The 16,338-nt window shown below is 51.8% G+C and overlaps 1 protein-coding gene across 8 annotated transcripts in view; it reads left to right on the forward strand.

The window, feature by feature from the left end:
* HIVEP3 (HIVEP zinc finger 3) overlaps window positions 1-16,338 on the forward strand; it is a 542,129-nt gene that overhangs the window by 456,959 nt on the left and 68,832 nt on the right. For all 8 annotated transcript variants that reach the window (XR_012421655.1, XR_012421658.1, XM_015437619.4 and 5 more), the window contains one exon: window positions 9,872-15,450. Coding sequence is in view for 6 of the 8 variants with exons in the window: in XM_015437619.4 (XP_015293105.3) it covers window positions 10,393-15,450 (5,058 nt within the window). In the remaining 2 variants the exon portion in view is untranslated. The remainder of the gene's footprint in view (window positions 1-9,871; window positions 15,451-16,338) is intronic.

Below are 16,338 nucleotides of genomic sequence, written 5' to 3' on the forward strand. Positions count from 1 at the left end.
TGCAGTGGCTGGTACCAGTTTTCCTTTGCATGTTTAGTGCTTCCTTCAGGAGCTCTTGTAGGGCATGCCTGGTGGTGACAAAATCTCTCAGCATTTGCTTGTCTGTGAAGGATTTTATTTCTCCTTCACTTATGAAGCTTGGTTTGATTGGATATGAAATTTTGGGTTGAAAATTCTTTAAGAATGTTGAATATTGGCCCCCACTCTCTTCTGTAGGGTTTCTGCTGAGACATCTGCTGTTAGTCTGATGGGCTTCCCTTTGTGGGTAACCTGACCTTTCTCTCTGGCTGCCCTTAACATTTTTTCCTTCATTTCAACTTTGGTGAATCTGACAATTATGTGTCTTTGAGTTGCTCTTCTTGAGGAGTATCTTTGTGGTGTTCTCTGTATTTCCTGAATTTGAATGTTGGCCTGCCTTGCTAGGTTGGGGAAGTTCTCCTGGATAATATCCTGGAGAGTGTTTTCCAACTTGGTTCCATTCTCCCCGTCACTTTCAGGTACACCAGTCAGATGTAGGTTTGGTCTTTTCACATCGTCCCATATTTCTTGGAGGCTTTTTTTGTTTCTTTTTCGTCTTTTTTCTCTAAACTTCTCTTCTCACTTCATTTCATTCATTTGATCTTCAGTCACTGATACCCTTTCTTCCAGTTGATCGAATCGGTTACTGAAGCTTGTGCGTTTGTCACATAGTTCTTGTGCCATGGTTTTCAGCTCTATCAGGTCATTTAAGAACTTCTCTACATTGGTTATTCTAGTTAACCATTCGTCAAATCTTTTTCAAGGTTTTTAGCTTCTTTGCAGTGGGTTCGAACTTCCTCCTTTAGCCCAGAGAAGTTTGATCGTCTGAAACCTTCTTCTCTTAACTTGTCAAAGTCATTCTCTGTTCAGCTTTGTTCCATTGCTGGAGAGGAGCTGCATTCCTCTGGAGGGGGAGAGGCGCTCTGATTTTTAGAATTTTCAGTTTTCTGCTCTGGTTTTTCCCCATCTTTGTGGTTTTATCTACCTTTGGTCTTTGATGATGGTGATGTACAGATGGGGTTTTGGTGTGGATGTCCTTTCTGTTTGTTAGTTTTCCTTCTAACAGTCAGGACCCGCAGCTGCAGGTCTGTTGGAGTTTGCTGGAGGTCCATTCCAGACCCTGTTTGCCTGGGTATCAGCAGTGGAGGCTCCAGAAGAGTCAATATTGCTGAACAGCAGATGTTGCTGCCTGATCGTTCCTCTGGAAGCTTCGTCTCAGAGGGGTACCTGGCCCTGTGAAGTGTGAGGTGTCAGTCTGCCCCTAGTTCAGGGTGTCTCCCAATTAGGCCAGTCGGGGGTCAGGGACCCACTTGAGCAGGCAGTCTGTCCATTCTCAGATCTCAAGCTCCATGCTGGGAGAACCACTACTCTCTTCAAAGCTGTCAGACAGGGACATTTAAATCTGCAGAGGCTTCTGCTGCCTTTTGTTCAGCTATGCCCTGTCCCCAGAGGTGGAGTCTACAGAGGCAGGCAGGCCTCCTTGAGCTGCGGTGGGCTCCACCCAATTCGAGCTTCCTGGCCGCTTTGTTTACCTACTCAAGCCTCGGCAATGGCGGGTGCCTTGCAGTTAGATCTCAGACTGCTGTGCTAGCAATGAGGGAGGCTCCATGGGTGTGGGACCCTCCGAGCTAGGCACGGGATATAATCTCCTAGTGTGCTGTTTGCTAAGATCCTTGATAAAGTGCAGTATTAGGGTGGGAGTGACCCGATTTTCCAGGTGCTGTGTGTCATGGTTACCCTTGGCTAGGAAAGGGAATTCCCTTCCCCCTTGCACTTCCCGGGTGAGGCGATGCCTAGCCCTGCTTTGGCTCTCACTCGGTGGGCCACACCCACTGTCCTGCACCCACTGTCCAACATGCCCCAGTGAGATGAACCCAGTACCTCAGTTGGAAATGCAGAAAGCACCTATCTTCTGTGTCGCTCACACTGGGAGCTGGAGGCTGGAGCTGTTCCTATTTGGCCATCTTGGAACTGCAGAAGCTCGTGTAACTTTTCATTTAACAATTTTTTTAAAAAAGAAGAAGAAAGCTCCTCAGCATTTCTATACTGTCATTGGTCTTTGGAACTTCTGGTCTCGACAAAACTAGGGGTATGAACCCAAGCCCAAAGGAGAGGCAGGGAACAGAAACAACCAGATTTGGGGATTGATGACATGGCTGGGGACAGGGGTGGAAGTGGTGACAGCCCAGGAGAGGGTCAGCAGGTCAGGACCTGACCAGGGTCTAGACTGGCAGGAGCTGGTGTCCAGGAGGCCTGGGTTGCTTGCTGGGATACATGCAGATCCCCAGGCAGGGGTAGTTTTCTCTGCACGGACCCCCCGATTGCTGGTAGGTCAATGTTGTGGGATACCCTGACACGAGTGAGGTTAGAATGTTATAGGTGAGTCAAGCATCTGCAGGAAAGGCAGGACTTCCACCAACAATTGCAGGTTGCTTGGTGTCAGCAGCTATAGCTCAGGCCAGCACAGGACTCTTGGCCAGCCCTTCTCCCAGAGAAGCCAAGAGGATGGTGGCATAGGCCAGTGGGTGAGCCTAACCTTGCCAGTCCACCTCTTAGCCAGTCCCATGGGGAGGGTTGCATTTTATAAAGATCAGCAGGTATCCCTAGTTGGATCCTCACTTTGACCAAGGTCTAACAGGAATGTGAGGCGTAAGTTACCCCGTGGAATTCTCCTCAGCCTAAGGTCTATATTGCAACCAGCCTGAGCAAACTAGGAAACGTGGCCAGTGTTTTTTAGCTGGCCACACTGTCACCTGGTCTTAGATTTCGAAATCCAGAATTGTCAGAATGGAAGTGACCTTGAGGTCATTCAGCCCAATTTCATGTTACAGAAGGGAAAACTGAGGCCCAGAGAGGGAAAGTGCCTTGCCTAGGGTCACACAGTAGACCTGTGTGTTCCAGGGCTTCCTGCCACAGGTTACTGGACCCATGGCAGCTAAGGTGACTCTAGGCCTCCTGATCGGCCCTTGCTGGAAGAAGCCCACAGGCCGACCCCCAGAGAAAGGTGGAAAAAGCAAGCCAGGGAGGCAGCCCGCCTGTGGTGAGGAGACCCAGGTGCTCAGCCCCCTGGCTCTCACCAGGTGTGCTACTCACTGTCCCACCTGCAGCCCAGACCTCTCTGCCCCCGTAGAGCTCCCAAGCAGGTCAAGCCAGCGTCAGGCAGTACCTGCTGTTCAGGAGGAGTTGACCCCAAAGAGCAGACTGAAGGACTCAGAAACGTCTTTAGTTTGGCTTGAAGACTTCCCAGTCCTCTCTTGTTGGGTCAGTCATGCCTCTTCTCAGGGCATCAGTGTCTCCCAGAATCAAATGGCAGTAAGAGGGATGCAAGTGTTATGAGCTTAAGGACAGGAGTGTGCTCATATGACTCCTCTATTTGGCAGTAATTGAGGCTAGAATTCAGGACACTGACAAGACAGAGCTGCTCTGCCATGGTCCTCACTGATTGGTCATCTCATGAAAATCCAGTGACCAAGAAGTACATTGGAGGCTGCAAAGTCTCAGTCTCAGTAGGAGAACCATCTAGTCTGGCTTTCATGGAGTCAGGAAGATGGATCTGGTGGCCTGGAAAGCTGTGTGCCAAGATTGTGGTGATAATCATCTATGATTATCAGTTCTAGCTTGTGCCCTGGGTTGGTAGGAAGCATTCAGTCTGAAAAGTGTCCCATAAAGTCAGATCCATCAGACCTGTCACCACCTGATCGCCTGCCTGTGTTCTTATCCCCACTGCTAGGACCACATGTCTCCAGCATGCAGGCCAAGGCTCTGCCCAACTCAGGAACCAATGCTTCCCCTATTTGGGGTAACTCAGGTCTATCCTAATATCCGGGTGGGTCATTGTGACACTGGCTTCTTCGGGGGCCCTGCTTTGACCACTGAATTCAACCTTGGCTCTCATTTCTTGAGCACTAGCTGTGTGTCCGGGACTTTACATACATGATAACCCCAGTCAGTCTCATGACAGCCTGTCAGCCTAAAAGCAACAGAGCCAGGACTGGAATCTAGTCTAGAAATCTTTCCACACAGCCATGACAGCCTCTCCACGGAAATGCTTTCTCCAGTAGCAATGATGACTATTATTTATTTAATGCTTACTATATGTCAGGTGCCATGCCAACCGATTTATATGAGTCAACTCAATTTAAACCACACATGACACTTTTACTGTCCCCGTTTTAGAGATGGGGAGACTAAGGCTTAGAGGAGACCCCAGATTAGGGGACCATCAGTTAGGAGATGGAGGAGCCAGGGTTCAGCCATAGGCTGCCTGAGTCTCAAAGCTACCTTCGGAGTCACTGTGCTGTGTTGCTGCATGCATGGGTTTAGTGGCTGGATGCTTACCTCGCCACAGGTGCCTGTCTTGTGCTTTAGAACTAAACCCTGATCTTTGTTGCTACCTCTCCCTGTGTCCCCACTTACCTAGACCTGGGTTCTGCCAAACCCTTTCCAGCCTCCCAGACACCAACATCACACTCCAATCCCCTGGATGAGTTAGTGTATTTGTTCAACTACTCCAAAAGTGACCAAGTAACAAGCTCAAAGATGTATGTCTCTCTCAGGGGCTGGTGTCTTTGTCTCACCTTCTTGTCCCACTGTTCCTTGGGGTGATGTTCTTGTCCATGTGGTCACAGTTGGCTCAGCCCCACCACATCCATGTTCCTTCCTGACAAAATGGGGAGGTAGAGGACAAGCACTTTTCCTTCTGGCTATGGCCTAAAAGTTGCATACATCATAGGCCAGAACTAGCTGCAAGGGAGGCTGGGAAAGGCAGCCTCTAACTGGTGGCCATAGACCCAGCTTGGGGGCCTTTGATTACTACAAGAAAGAGAACTGGCTAATGGAAGAAATATTCAGTCTCTGCCACAATCCTTGTTTCCAACCAGAGCCCCACCTTGACCTTCGCCTCTCTCTTTGCCCAGACTTCCTTCTGTGACTCTCTGACCACCTCTCCCTGTTAGTCTCCAGACCCATATCCTTATATCTGGCTTGTTTTGCCACCACCTGAGCCCATAGCCACTTTTAGGTTTTTTGTTGTTGGTGGTGGTTTTTTTTTTCTTTTTTTTTTTTTTTGCAAGTGAAGAATTCTGCTCCAGCTTAAACACACACATGCATACATGCACACACAGAGAGTATTGTACACAGAGATTTTTAGAAGGGGCACTGGCTTCGTTGCTAGGTCATTAAATAAGAATATTTACTGAGTGCCTCCTCTTCAGCCTGTGGCCTTGTGCCCTGGGTTCCCAGGTATTTAAGTTAAAAGGAAAATTTTCTGGTATTTTTGACATCAGTGTGTTTTATTACTGTCAGTAAAATTTTTGACCAGATTTTGGCATGTTGGGATATGTGGGGGCGTGTGTGTGTAAATTACAAGCGAAGAGCTGTATGAAGCCCCACCAGCCTAGGGCCAGCTTAGCCTAACAGCTTACTGGATATCAGGCCCCTGCCCCCATCTTGCCCCAGCCTTATCTAACTTTGACTGGGGACCCCAGCTCCTCAGTCTAGAGCCCAAGGCAGATTCAAGCTGACCTCCTGCCAGGACCAGTGGAATTGTCCACCTTAGAGAGCCCATTTCCCACCCACCCTCTGGAAAGGTCCTCTGGGGTGTCCACCCTGGGCCATGGCCATGTTGTCCTGATGCCTTCGATACAGAAGGTGCTTTCCAGCTTGGTTTCAGAGCTTCAGGCCTCCCTGCCTTGGCCCCAGGCTCCTCCATCATTTCCCACTCCCCTGAGGCCTTTGTGGCTCCAGCCCCAGCAAGTCCCAATCTCCTTCCTATTGGGCTGCTCCCACAGTTAGACTGAAGGAAGCTTCTTGAAGCGGTAGCTAATTTGTCAGGTATGCTAACCAGTTGGCTGCTGAAGCTCGGGTTCCCCTCAGGGTTATAAGCTAGTCTCTGAGCCAGAGCTCTCGGTGGCTGACGATGGCCTCATGGCCCATTCTGTGACCATCAGTAGAGGCTGTCCGTCTTCTTCTGGTCTGGGGTTCAGGCATCTGTTGGCCCAGCTCCTGGGCCCATTTCTCTGGTGACATTTACAGGTGCTCTCACCAATTCCCTGGAGAAGTGGCTTTTTTCTTTATCACTTCAAGTTTGTATTAACATTTCACACATATCCTCAGAACCACAGAAGGTAGCAAAGTATGATTTTCTTAGTGTCTGTTGGTCACAGTCATTAGAATCGTCCTTCGGTTTATGCCATGCCACAGTTGGAATCCATTCCAAGGCAGAAGTCTCCTTAGGTCCTGCAGGTTCCCCTACATCTGGCCCTGTGGTTCTGGCTGCCCTTCTCCCCCTGCCCCTCCTATTAAGCACTTCAGACCTGTTGTGATGTGGTGGAGCAGGCTGGCAGAGAGCACTACCCCAGGAGTCCAAGCCCCAGTGTGGCTTGGGCTAGCCACTCTCCACCATGGCTCAGATGCCTGTGTGCGAAATGACAGGGTGGCCCCTCCGGTTCACAGGCCTCGCTGACTCTGTGCCCTGGCAGCCAATGGTGCTCCTGTGGCCTTTTTGCCCCCGACTCAGAAGTGTGGGTAGGACGCCTCTCCTTGGAGAAACACCATGTCAAGCCCACAGGTGCAGGCTGGACACTGACCCTGGGCAGGCAGTGCAGCCCTGTACTCACCTGATGATGCAACAGTCACCTGACTGTCTCCTTCATCTACCCTGCCCCTCCCACCTGACCCTGGGAATTGCACCAAACCCCAGCTGCTGGGCGCTCCCCCACCTGTGAAGGAGAGCCTTGTGGCTCAGTGAGGGGAGAACGCAGGACTAAACAATGTAGGGTCCTACCTGGCCAGCTGACCCCCACTCAGATTGATCATTTCACCACCCAGTCATGCTGCAGGGTCCCATCCATCCATCGGAAGAAGCAAAGCTTGCTGCTAGCTAGTGTTTCGGGGCTGCTCTCAGATCCTTGCATGAAAGGGTCAATAAGAATAGTAAGTATGGCCAACCCTTGATTATCCACACATAGCACCCAAAGGCCTCTCCATCACAGTGCAGCCAGGCTCAGGAGACCCAGCCCAGCCCAAAGAGCAGTTCTCTGTGCTGCAAACTGTGTCTACCATGTCTGATTTTTAGAAGGCTCAGCACTTCTGCCCACCTTAGCTTAGGTAAGCAAGACCTGGGGTAAGGCTGCCAGGATGAGTTCCCCCACCTTCGCTGGGCTCCCCATTTCTTCTGTCCAGCAGCTGCAGTGTGGTTAGGACATAGGTCGAAAGGGCAACTCTGTTGTTCAGATGCTAGACAACTCCTTACTCCCCCTTGCCGTGGATACTGCGATGTCCCCTGGGGCCATGCTGATGCTTCCACAGGACTAAGGGCCATAGACTGCAGTGCCCATCATGCCACAGAAGCCACAGAGAACTTCTATTAATTGAGGGGACAGCCCTGTCTAGGGGGTCAAGAGGCACAGGATGGTCCAGCCCTGCCACCATTCCCGTGTGCTTTTCAGGGAAAATCATATCACCTTTCTAGCCTTCAGTCTCCTCTGTCAAGTGAGAGGAATGGACTAGACAGCCAGTCTCTAAGAAATCTATCAGGAGATCATGGGGTAACTTTAGTCTCCATAGAAGAGATCAAAAGTTTGTACGAGACACCCAGAGACAGTTGGCACTTATGCCTAGTTTTGGCCATAAGGCAAATATTAATTGTAAGGATAACCATTTTGTCCTGGTTTGCCTGGGACTGTCCTTGTTTATTCCTGTTGTTTCTCCATGATTGTTAGTAGTTCCCATTTCATTCTCCAAGTGTCCCAGTTTGGATGGTATCTTATATGGCCACCCTGTTGACTGAGATGTAATCTAATGAAATGAGATTTCCCTGTCTTCTCCACACTCAGTCTGCTTTGGTACAAGTCACAGGAGGCCTTTGACTGCTCATAGGAGAATCTCTGCTGATACGTTGCCTTTCATTGACAAATATCAATCACTGTATTTACACCACATCCAATGACTAGAGGGATGTCATTAAATCAGTCACTGTATTCAATGACCAGAGGGGTGTCATTGAAGACATAAATGATCTCCTGCATCATATACTGCTCCTGACTGAAGTGCCACATGAAAAAGTTTTGCAAGAAACTTAGATGTTCCTTCCTCTCTGGCTATAAGACTCTATAATGGACCAAATCTCCCTTTTCTGCTTGGCTGCCAGGAAGCTCATATATAAATGTATAGCTGAATTATAGAAACACCGTAAGTCCTTATTATTGGTATAGCGGTATTCTTTTTATCCCACCAATCCTGACTTTCTGCCTTATTTCCATTTTCTTTGTTCTGATTTGTTATTCTTATTTATAATTATCTCATATTTATAGTTTATCATTCTTCTATAAATATGGTTTTGTAATAGTTACTTTGAATTCTTTGTAGCACCAAGTAGAAAAGGAACACAAAAGGAGTGAACTTAGAGGATATGCTTTTTAGCTAAAAGATCAAATCACCTGCTCCTCCAAAGCACGTCACAGTGTCTGAGGCCCTGCCCCTTAAGAGACAATTATTTGAGTCTTAAAGACTTGTTAATCTTCTGAGCACCTGCAAAAATGTAGTAAGTGGAATTTTCAAGTCTGTATCATCGCACAACTAGTGAAAAGAAGAGGGTGGGCATGAGGGGAGCCTGAGGGCAGCATGCCAGCAGTAGGGCATGCTTACAGGAGAAAAAGTAAGCGTAGAGATGCTCATCACTCACCCAGGTCTTCGCCAGGGGATGCCAGGGAGTGGACACCTGAGAAGGGGTTGAGGAACCAACTCTGGCCATGGGAGGCCTGGGTCCAGGTGGCGACACTGCCTGTTAGCAACATGGGACCTTCAGTAAGCCACCTTCCTGATGTCCAAAGTCAGGTGGTTGGATGAGATGGAGTCCACAGTGACTCCAGCCTTGGGATTCCAACCCTGCTCCTGGGGAGGAGGGTCCTGAGGATGCACCTGAGCCCAGGAAGCTGAGCCTGCCCAGCTGGCAGCTGGCCCTAGGAGGAGACACACACTTGGGGCTCCACACAGACCAACTTTTCTCCTCCACTCGAGGGCAAGGATCCCCATACTTTCATGGCATCCCTGGGGCACTGACTGGACAAAGAAAGGCTGCAAAGCCAGAGGAACCTTCCAGAATGATCTTCCTGGCAATTGCTTAGATCAAACAAATGGTCACAGCTGTGTCAGATTGTAAGTTCTCACAGACTGTGGCAGTAGGTTGTGGTTTTGCCTTGAAACACGGGCTGGGGTGCGGGTTAGCAAGAGGGTAAAAAGCAGTGAATGATGTCCCTCGTGGACACTTTCAGAACCCAGGGCCAGAGAGGATACTAACCTGAGAATAATCTACTCCTTGGAAAACTCACCCCTGAATAATCCACTGGCACTTCCCTCCTGCACCATCTGCGGCCCCATCCAGAGTTCACCCCGCAGCGCCTGCGTCTCCGATCTCATTGGGCCCACTTCAGCTCCAAGGCACGGTCGAGGCAGGATTTGTTATCTGTTTTATCGATTAGGCAACTGAGGCTTAGAGAGCTTAGACCCACTCGGAATGGATCACAAAGCACAGATGAGAGCCCAGGCCTCCTGTCCCTAACTGCCCTGCAGTTCCCAGAACCCACTTTGTTTTCTGCTGTCAGCTTCCCACATGGCCAGTCCTCAGAAACACACTGGCATTCAGGTCACCCAACACTGACGTGGGAGCGGGTGAGGAAAGAATTGCAGGGCTTGGGTATGCGGAGCCAGAGCCTGTGGTTCTGGTTGAGTTTCCCTGGTTAACCTTTGAGGGGTCTCAGCCAAGTGTGGCACCGAGTCTGGGCTGCCCAGGCTGTGCATGAGTCCCAGTAACTCTGTCTTCTCTTTTGTGTGTGTGTGTACTTCTATCACACAGAAGAAGAGCGTGATTTCTCCTCCGAGGCCGTTGATCTCCAACCCAGAACTAAAGGGGAGAAGAACCACCCCCAGCATCCAGCGTGGCATCTCTTGTGCCAGGACCAGGGATGACTGGGCCATGGACGCAGATGTCTCCAACCTTCAACTGTTCGCATAGCACACGGGGGACTCGTGGGGGCCACCTGCCACTGCCAGCTGAAACAATACAATGGCAATACTGACATCCTTCATGACGTTTTCCCGACAGACATTCAGGCAGAAAGTGCTGGTGCGTTTTCTGTCTGCAAAGTAGAGGGCCATGCCTCACCAATAGAATAGCTTGGGCCCTGATGACCTGCTCCGAATCCACTCACAGCCAGTGACACTTGCAAAAAACTCCCAAAGCCGTCTTGGGTTTGGCTTCTGCAGCTCTTGACCAATGTGGCCAAAGCTGGACACCTCCTTGGGACACTGGGATTATTCATAAATGCAGCCTGCCCTGACTCTCCCTGAGTAGCATCTGAAGTCTTTGTGAAGGTCATGGATCCTGAACAAAGTGTCAAGGGCACCAAGAAGGCTGAGGGAAGTCCCCGGAAGCGGCTGACCAAAGGAGAGGCCATTCAGACCAGTGTTTCTTCCAGTGTCCCGTACCCAGGCAGCGGCACAGCTGCCACCCAAGAGAGCCCCGCCCAAGAGCTCCTAGCCCCGCAGCCCTTCCCGGGCCCCTCATCAGTTCTTAGGGAAGGCTCTCAGGAGAAAACAGGCCAGCAGCAGAAGCCCCCAAAAAGGCCCCCCATCGAAGCATCCGTTCACATCTCACAGCTTCCGCAGCACCCTCTGACACCAGCATTCATGTCTCCCGGCAAACCTGAGCATCTCCTGGAGGGGTCCACATGGCAACTGGTCGACCCCATGAGACCTGGACCCTCTGGCTCCTTCGTGGCCCCTGGGCTCCATCCTCAGAGCCAGCTCCTTCCTTCCCACGCTTCCATCATTCCTCCCGAGGACCTTCCTGGCGTCCCCAAAGTCTTTGTGCCTCGTCCTTCCCAGGTCTCCTTGAAGCCCACAGAAGAGGCACACAAGAAGGAGAGGAAGCCCCAGAAGCCGGGCAAGTACATCTGCCAGTACTGCAGCCGGCCCTGTGCCAAGCCCAGCGTGCTCCAGAAGCACATTCGCTCACACACGGGTGAGAGGCCCTACCCCTGCGGCCCCTGTGGCTTCTCCTTCAAGACCAAGAGTAATCTCTACAAGCACAGGAAGTCTCATGCCCACCGCATCAAAGCAGGCCTGGCCTCAGGCATGGGTAGTGAGATGTACCCACATGGGCTGGAGATGGAGCGAATCCCTGGGGAAGAGTTTGAGGAGCCCACCGAGGGAGAAAGTACAGATTCTGAAGAGGAGACTAGTGCCACCTCTGGTCACCCTACAGAGCTCTCCCCAAGATCCAAGCAGCCCCTTCTCTCCAGTGGGCTGTTCAGCTCTGGGAGCCACAGTTCCAGCCATGAACGCTGTTCCCTGTCCCAGTCCAGCACCACCCAGTCACTCGAAGACCCCCCTCCATTTGTGGAACCCTCATCTGAGCACCCCCTGAGCCATAAACCCGAAGACACCCACACGATTAAGCAGAAGCTGGCCCTCCGCTTAAGCGAGAGGAAGAAGGTGATTGATGAGCAGGCATTTCTGAGCCCAGGCAGCAAAGGGAGTACTGAGTCTGGGTATTTCTCCCGCTCTGAGAGTGCAGAGCAGCAGGTCAGCCCCCCAAACACCAACGCCAAGTCCTATGCTGAGATCATCTTTGGCAAGTGTGGGCGAATAGGACAGCGGACCGCCATGCTGACAGCCACCTCCACCCAGCCCCTCCTGCCCCTGTCCACCGAAGACAAGCCCAGCCTGGTGCCTTTGTCTGTACCCCGGACGCAGGTGATTGAGCACATCACGAAGCTCATCACCATCAACGAGGCCGTGGTGGACACCAGCGAGATCGACAGCGTGAAGCCACGGCGGAGCTCGCTGTCCAGGCGCAGCAGCATGGAGTCCCCGAAATCCAGCCTCTACCGGGAGCCCCTGTCATCCCACAGCGAGAAAACCAAGCCCGAACAATCACTGCTGAGCCTCCAGCACCCGCCCAGTACCGCCCCCCCTGTGCCTCTCCTGAGAAGCCACTCAATGCCTTCTGCCGCCTGCACTATCAGCACCCCCCACCACCCCTTCCGAGGTAGCTACTCCTTCGATGACCATATCACCGACTCCGAAGCCCTGAGCCGCAGCAGTCACGTGTTTACCTCCCACCCCCGGATGCTGAAGCGCCAGCCGGCAATCGAATTACCTTTGGGAGGGGAGTACAGTTCCGAGGAGCCTGGACCAAGCAGCAAAGACACAGCCTCCAAGCCCTCAGATGAACTGGAACCCAAGGAAAGCGAACTTACCAAAAAGACCAAGAAGGGTTTGAAAACAAAAGGGGTGATCTACGAATGTAACATATGTGGTGCTCGGTACAAGAAAAGGGATAACTACGAAGCCCACAAAAAATACTACTGCTCAGAGCTTCAGATCGCAAAGCCCATCTCTGCAGGCACCCACACATCTCCAGAAGCCGAAAAGAGTCAGACTGAGCATGAGCCGTGGTCCCAAATGATGCATTACAAACTGGGGACCACCCTGGAACTCACTCCACTAAGGAAGAGGAGGAAAGAGAAGAGCCTTGGGGACGAGGAAGAACCACCCACCTTTGAGTCCACAAAAAGTCAGTTTGGCAGCCCCGGGCCATCCGATGCTGCTCGGAACCTTCCCCTGGAGTCCACCAAGTCACCAGCAGAACCGAGTAAATCAGTGCCCTCCTTGGAGGGACCCACGGGCTTCCAGCCAAGGACTCCCAAGCCAGGGTCCAGTTCAGAATCAGGGAAGGAGAGGAGAACAACGTCCAAAGAAATTTCTGTCATCCAGCACACCAGCTCCTTTGAGAAATCTGACTCTCTCGAGCAGCCGAGTGGCTTGGAAGGGGAAGACAAACCTCTGACCCAGTTCCCATCGCCCCCACCTGCCCCACACGGACGCTCGGCTCACTCCCTGCAGCCCAAGTTGGTCCGCCAGCCCAACATTCAGGTTCCTGAGATCCTGGTAACCGAGGAGCCTGACCGGCCGGACACAGAGCCAGAGCCGCCCCCTAAGGAACCTGAGAAGACTGAGGAGTTCCAGTGGCCCCAGCGCAGCCAGACACTTGCCCAGCTCCCGGCCGAGAAGCTGCCACCCAAAAAAAAGAGGCTGCGCCTGGCAGAGATGGCCCAATCATCAGGGGAGTCCAGCTTTGAGTCCTCTGTGCCTCTGTCTCGCAGCCCGAGCCAGGAAAGCAGTATCTCTCTGAGTGGGTCCAGCCGCTCAGCCTCATTTGAGAGGGATGACCATGGGAAAGCCGAGGCCCCCGGTCCCTCATCTGACACACGCCCCAAACTCCCGGGCACCCACATGTTGACTGTCCCCAGCCACCACCCGCATGCCCGAGAGATGCGGAGGTCAGCCTCAGAGCAAAGCCCCAACGTTTCCCATTCTGCCCACATGACCGAGACACGCAGCAAATCCTTTGACTATGGCAGCTTGTCCTTGACAGGCCCTTCTGCTCCAGCCCCAGTGGCTCCACCAGCGCGGGTGGCCCCGCCAGAGAGAAGAAAATGCTTCTTGGTGAGACAGGCCTCTCTGAGCAGGCCTCCAGAATCTGAGTTGGAGGCTGCCCCCAAGGGAAGACAGGAGAGTGAAGAACCACAGCCCTCATCCAGTAAACCCTCCACCAAAAGCTCATTGTCCCAGATTTCCTCCACGGCCACCTCACATGGTGGGCCCTTGGGAGGCAAGGGCCCAGGGCAGGACAGGCCCCCATTGGGGCCCACTGTGCCCTACACAGAAGCACTGCAGGTGTTCCACCACCCTGTTGCCCAGACACCCCTGCATGAGAAGCCGTACCTGCCCCCACCTGTCTCCCTTTTCTCCTTCCAGCACCTCGTGCAACATGAGCCAGGACAGTCTCCAGAATTCTTCTCCACCCAGGCCATGTCCGGCCTCCTGTCCTCACCATACTCCATGCCTCCACTTCCTCCCTCCTTATTTCAAGCCCCACCGCTTCCTCTCCAGCCTACTGTTCTGCACCCAGGCCAACTCCATCTCCCCCAGCTCATGCCTCACCCAGCCAACATCCCCTTCCGACAGCCTCCTTCCTTCCTCCCCATGCCATACCCAGCCTCCTCAGCACTCTCTTCTGGGTTTTTCCTGCCTCTGCAATCCCAGTTTGCGCTTCAGCTCCCTGGTGATGTGGAAAGCCATCTGCCCCAGATCAAAACCAGCCTGGCCCCACTGGCAACAGGAAGTGCTGGCCTCTCCCCAAGCACAGAGTACAGCAGTGACATCCGGCTACCCCCTGTGGCTCCCCCAGCCAGCTCCTCAGCACCTACATCAGCTCCTCCACTGGCCCTGCCCGCCTGTCCAGACACCATGGTGTCCCTGGTTGTGCCTGTCCGTGTTCAGACCAATATGCCATCCTATGGGAGTGCAATGTACACCACCCTTTCCCAGATCTTGGTCACCCAGTCCCAAGGCAGCTCAGCAACTGTGGCACTTTCCAAGTTTGAGGAACCCCCATCAAAAGGGATGACTGTGTGTGGTGCAGATGTGCATGAGGTTGGGCCCGGCCCTTCTGGGTTAAGTGAAGAGCAAGGCAGAGCTTTCCCAACTCCATACCTGAGAGTGCCTGTGACATTACCTGAAAGAAAAGGCACTTCCCTGTCATCAGAGAGTGTCTTGAGCCTGGAGGGGAGTTCATCAACAGCAGGGGGAAGCAAACGTGTCCTTTCACCAGCTGGCAGCCTTGAACTTACCATGGAAACCCAGCAGCAAAAAAGAGTGAAGGAGGAGGAGGCTTCCAAGGCAGATGAAAAACTTGAGCTGGTAAAACCGTGCAGTGTGGTACTTACCAGCACCGAGGATGGGAAAAGGCCAGAGAAATCCCACTTAGGCAACCAGGGCCAGGGCAGGAGGGAGCTAGAAATGCTGTCCAGCCTGTCCTCAGATCCATCTGACACAAAGGAAATTCCTCCCCTCCCTCACCCCGCATTGCCCCATGGGACAGCCCCAGGCTCAGAAGCTTTGAAGGAATATCCCCAGCCATCTGGCAAACCTCACCAAAGAGGGTTGCCCCCACTGAGTGTGAAGAAAGATTCCAAGGAACAACCTGATCTCCCCTCCTTGGCACCTCCCAGCTCTCTGCCTCTGTCAGAAACGTCCTCCAGACCAGCCAAGTCACAAGAAGGTACGGACTCAAAGAAGGTACTGCAGTTCCCCAGCCTCCACACAACCACTAATGTCAGTTGGTGCTATTTAAACTACATTAAGCCAAATCACATCCAGCATGCAGATAGGAGGTCCTCTGTTTACGCTGGTTGGTGCATAAGTTTGTACAACCCCAACCTTCCGGGGGTTTCCACTAAAGCTGCTTTGTCCCTCCTGAGGTCTAAGCAGAAAGTGAGCAAAGAGACATACACCATGGCCACAGCTCCGCATCCTGAGGCAGGAAGGCTTGTGCCATCCAGCTCCCGCAAGCCCCGCATGACAGAGGTAAGTTCAACCTTGTTTTTCTTCTCGTCACTGATTTGCAAAAGCCCTTGGTGAGCTTTTAAAGCCACAGTATCCTCAGGTTCAAGTTGCAGAACTAGAGCCAGATGAGTGTCAGATTGCCTCTCTGAAAGCTGAGGCTGGTCACCTTACAAGGAAACATGTTTATTGAGTTTCTTTGTCAGTGTATCCCTCGTATCGTTGGAATGGATACACTTTCAACAAAGTTAGCCATAAAGTGATCCTGCTCTCCCATGAACTTCTGTTGTAAAATCAAAGATATAGGCTCAGTAAGAAAACAAGAAATTTACCAAAAGACTGAGTTGGAAAACTTGGCTGACAGGAATGCCTGTAGCAATTTTAGAACTTTATACCTCTCCTTCATTGTATGGATATCCCTTGTCTTGTTAGTCTTTTCCTGCTTTTCTTAATTCTTACATCTGCTGTTTCCATTCTCTAGTACCACTTTAAATCTTCCCATTTCCAAGATTCTATAATTTGGCACAAACAACTCCTGAAATATTCCTTCTTCCTTTTCTGGGAGTAAGACAGCAAATGGAGCTGAGATGCAGTATCCCTCCTTACCAGTGGATGGCAATGCCACTCACAGTTTGACCTATCTGTGCTATGTAGTCAAGAAACGCTAATATTTACTCTTTCATTGCCTTTGATCTGAGGCTACATCAGGAGCTATAAAATGAACTAGTCCCCTGAAAGCTCAGCAAGTTTGAAATTCAGTAATTTCAAACTTCAGACAAAAACCACCACCATACCCTGACAAGGCCAGCCTAGGGATTTGGATTATGTTGACTTGGCATTTGTGGAATAACAGCTGATCTTGTTTATTGAGCAGCCTCATGGTGCCAGGCACTGTGCTGGGCCCTTGAATCT

Source organism: Macaca fascicularis, chromosome 1 (assembly GCF_037993035.2).
Source record: "Macaca fascicularis isolate 582-1 chromosome 1, T2T-MFA8v1.1".
Lineage (NCBI taxonomy): Eukaryota > Metazoa > Chordata > Mammalia > Primates > Cercopithecidae > Macaca > Macaca fascicularis.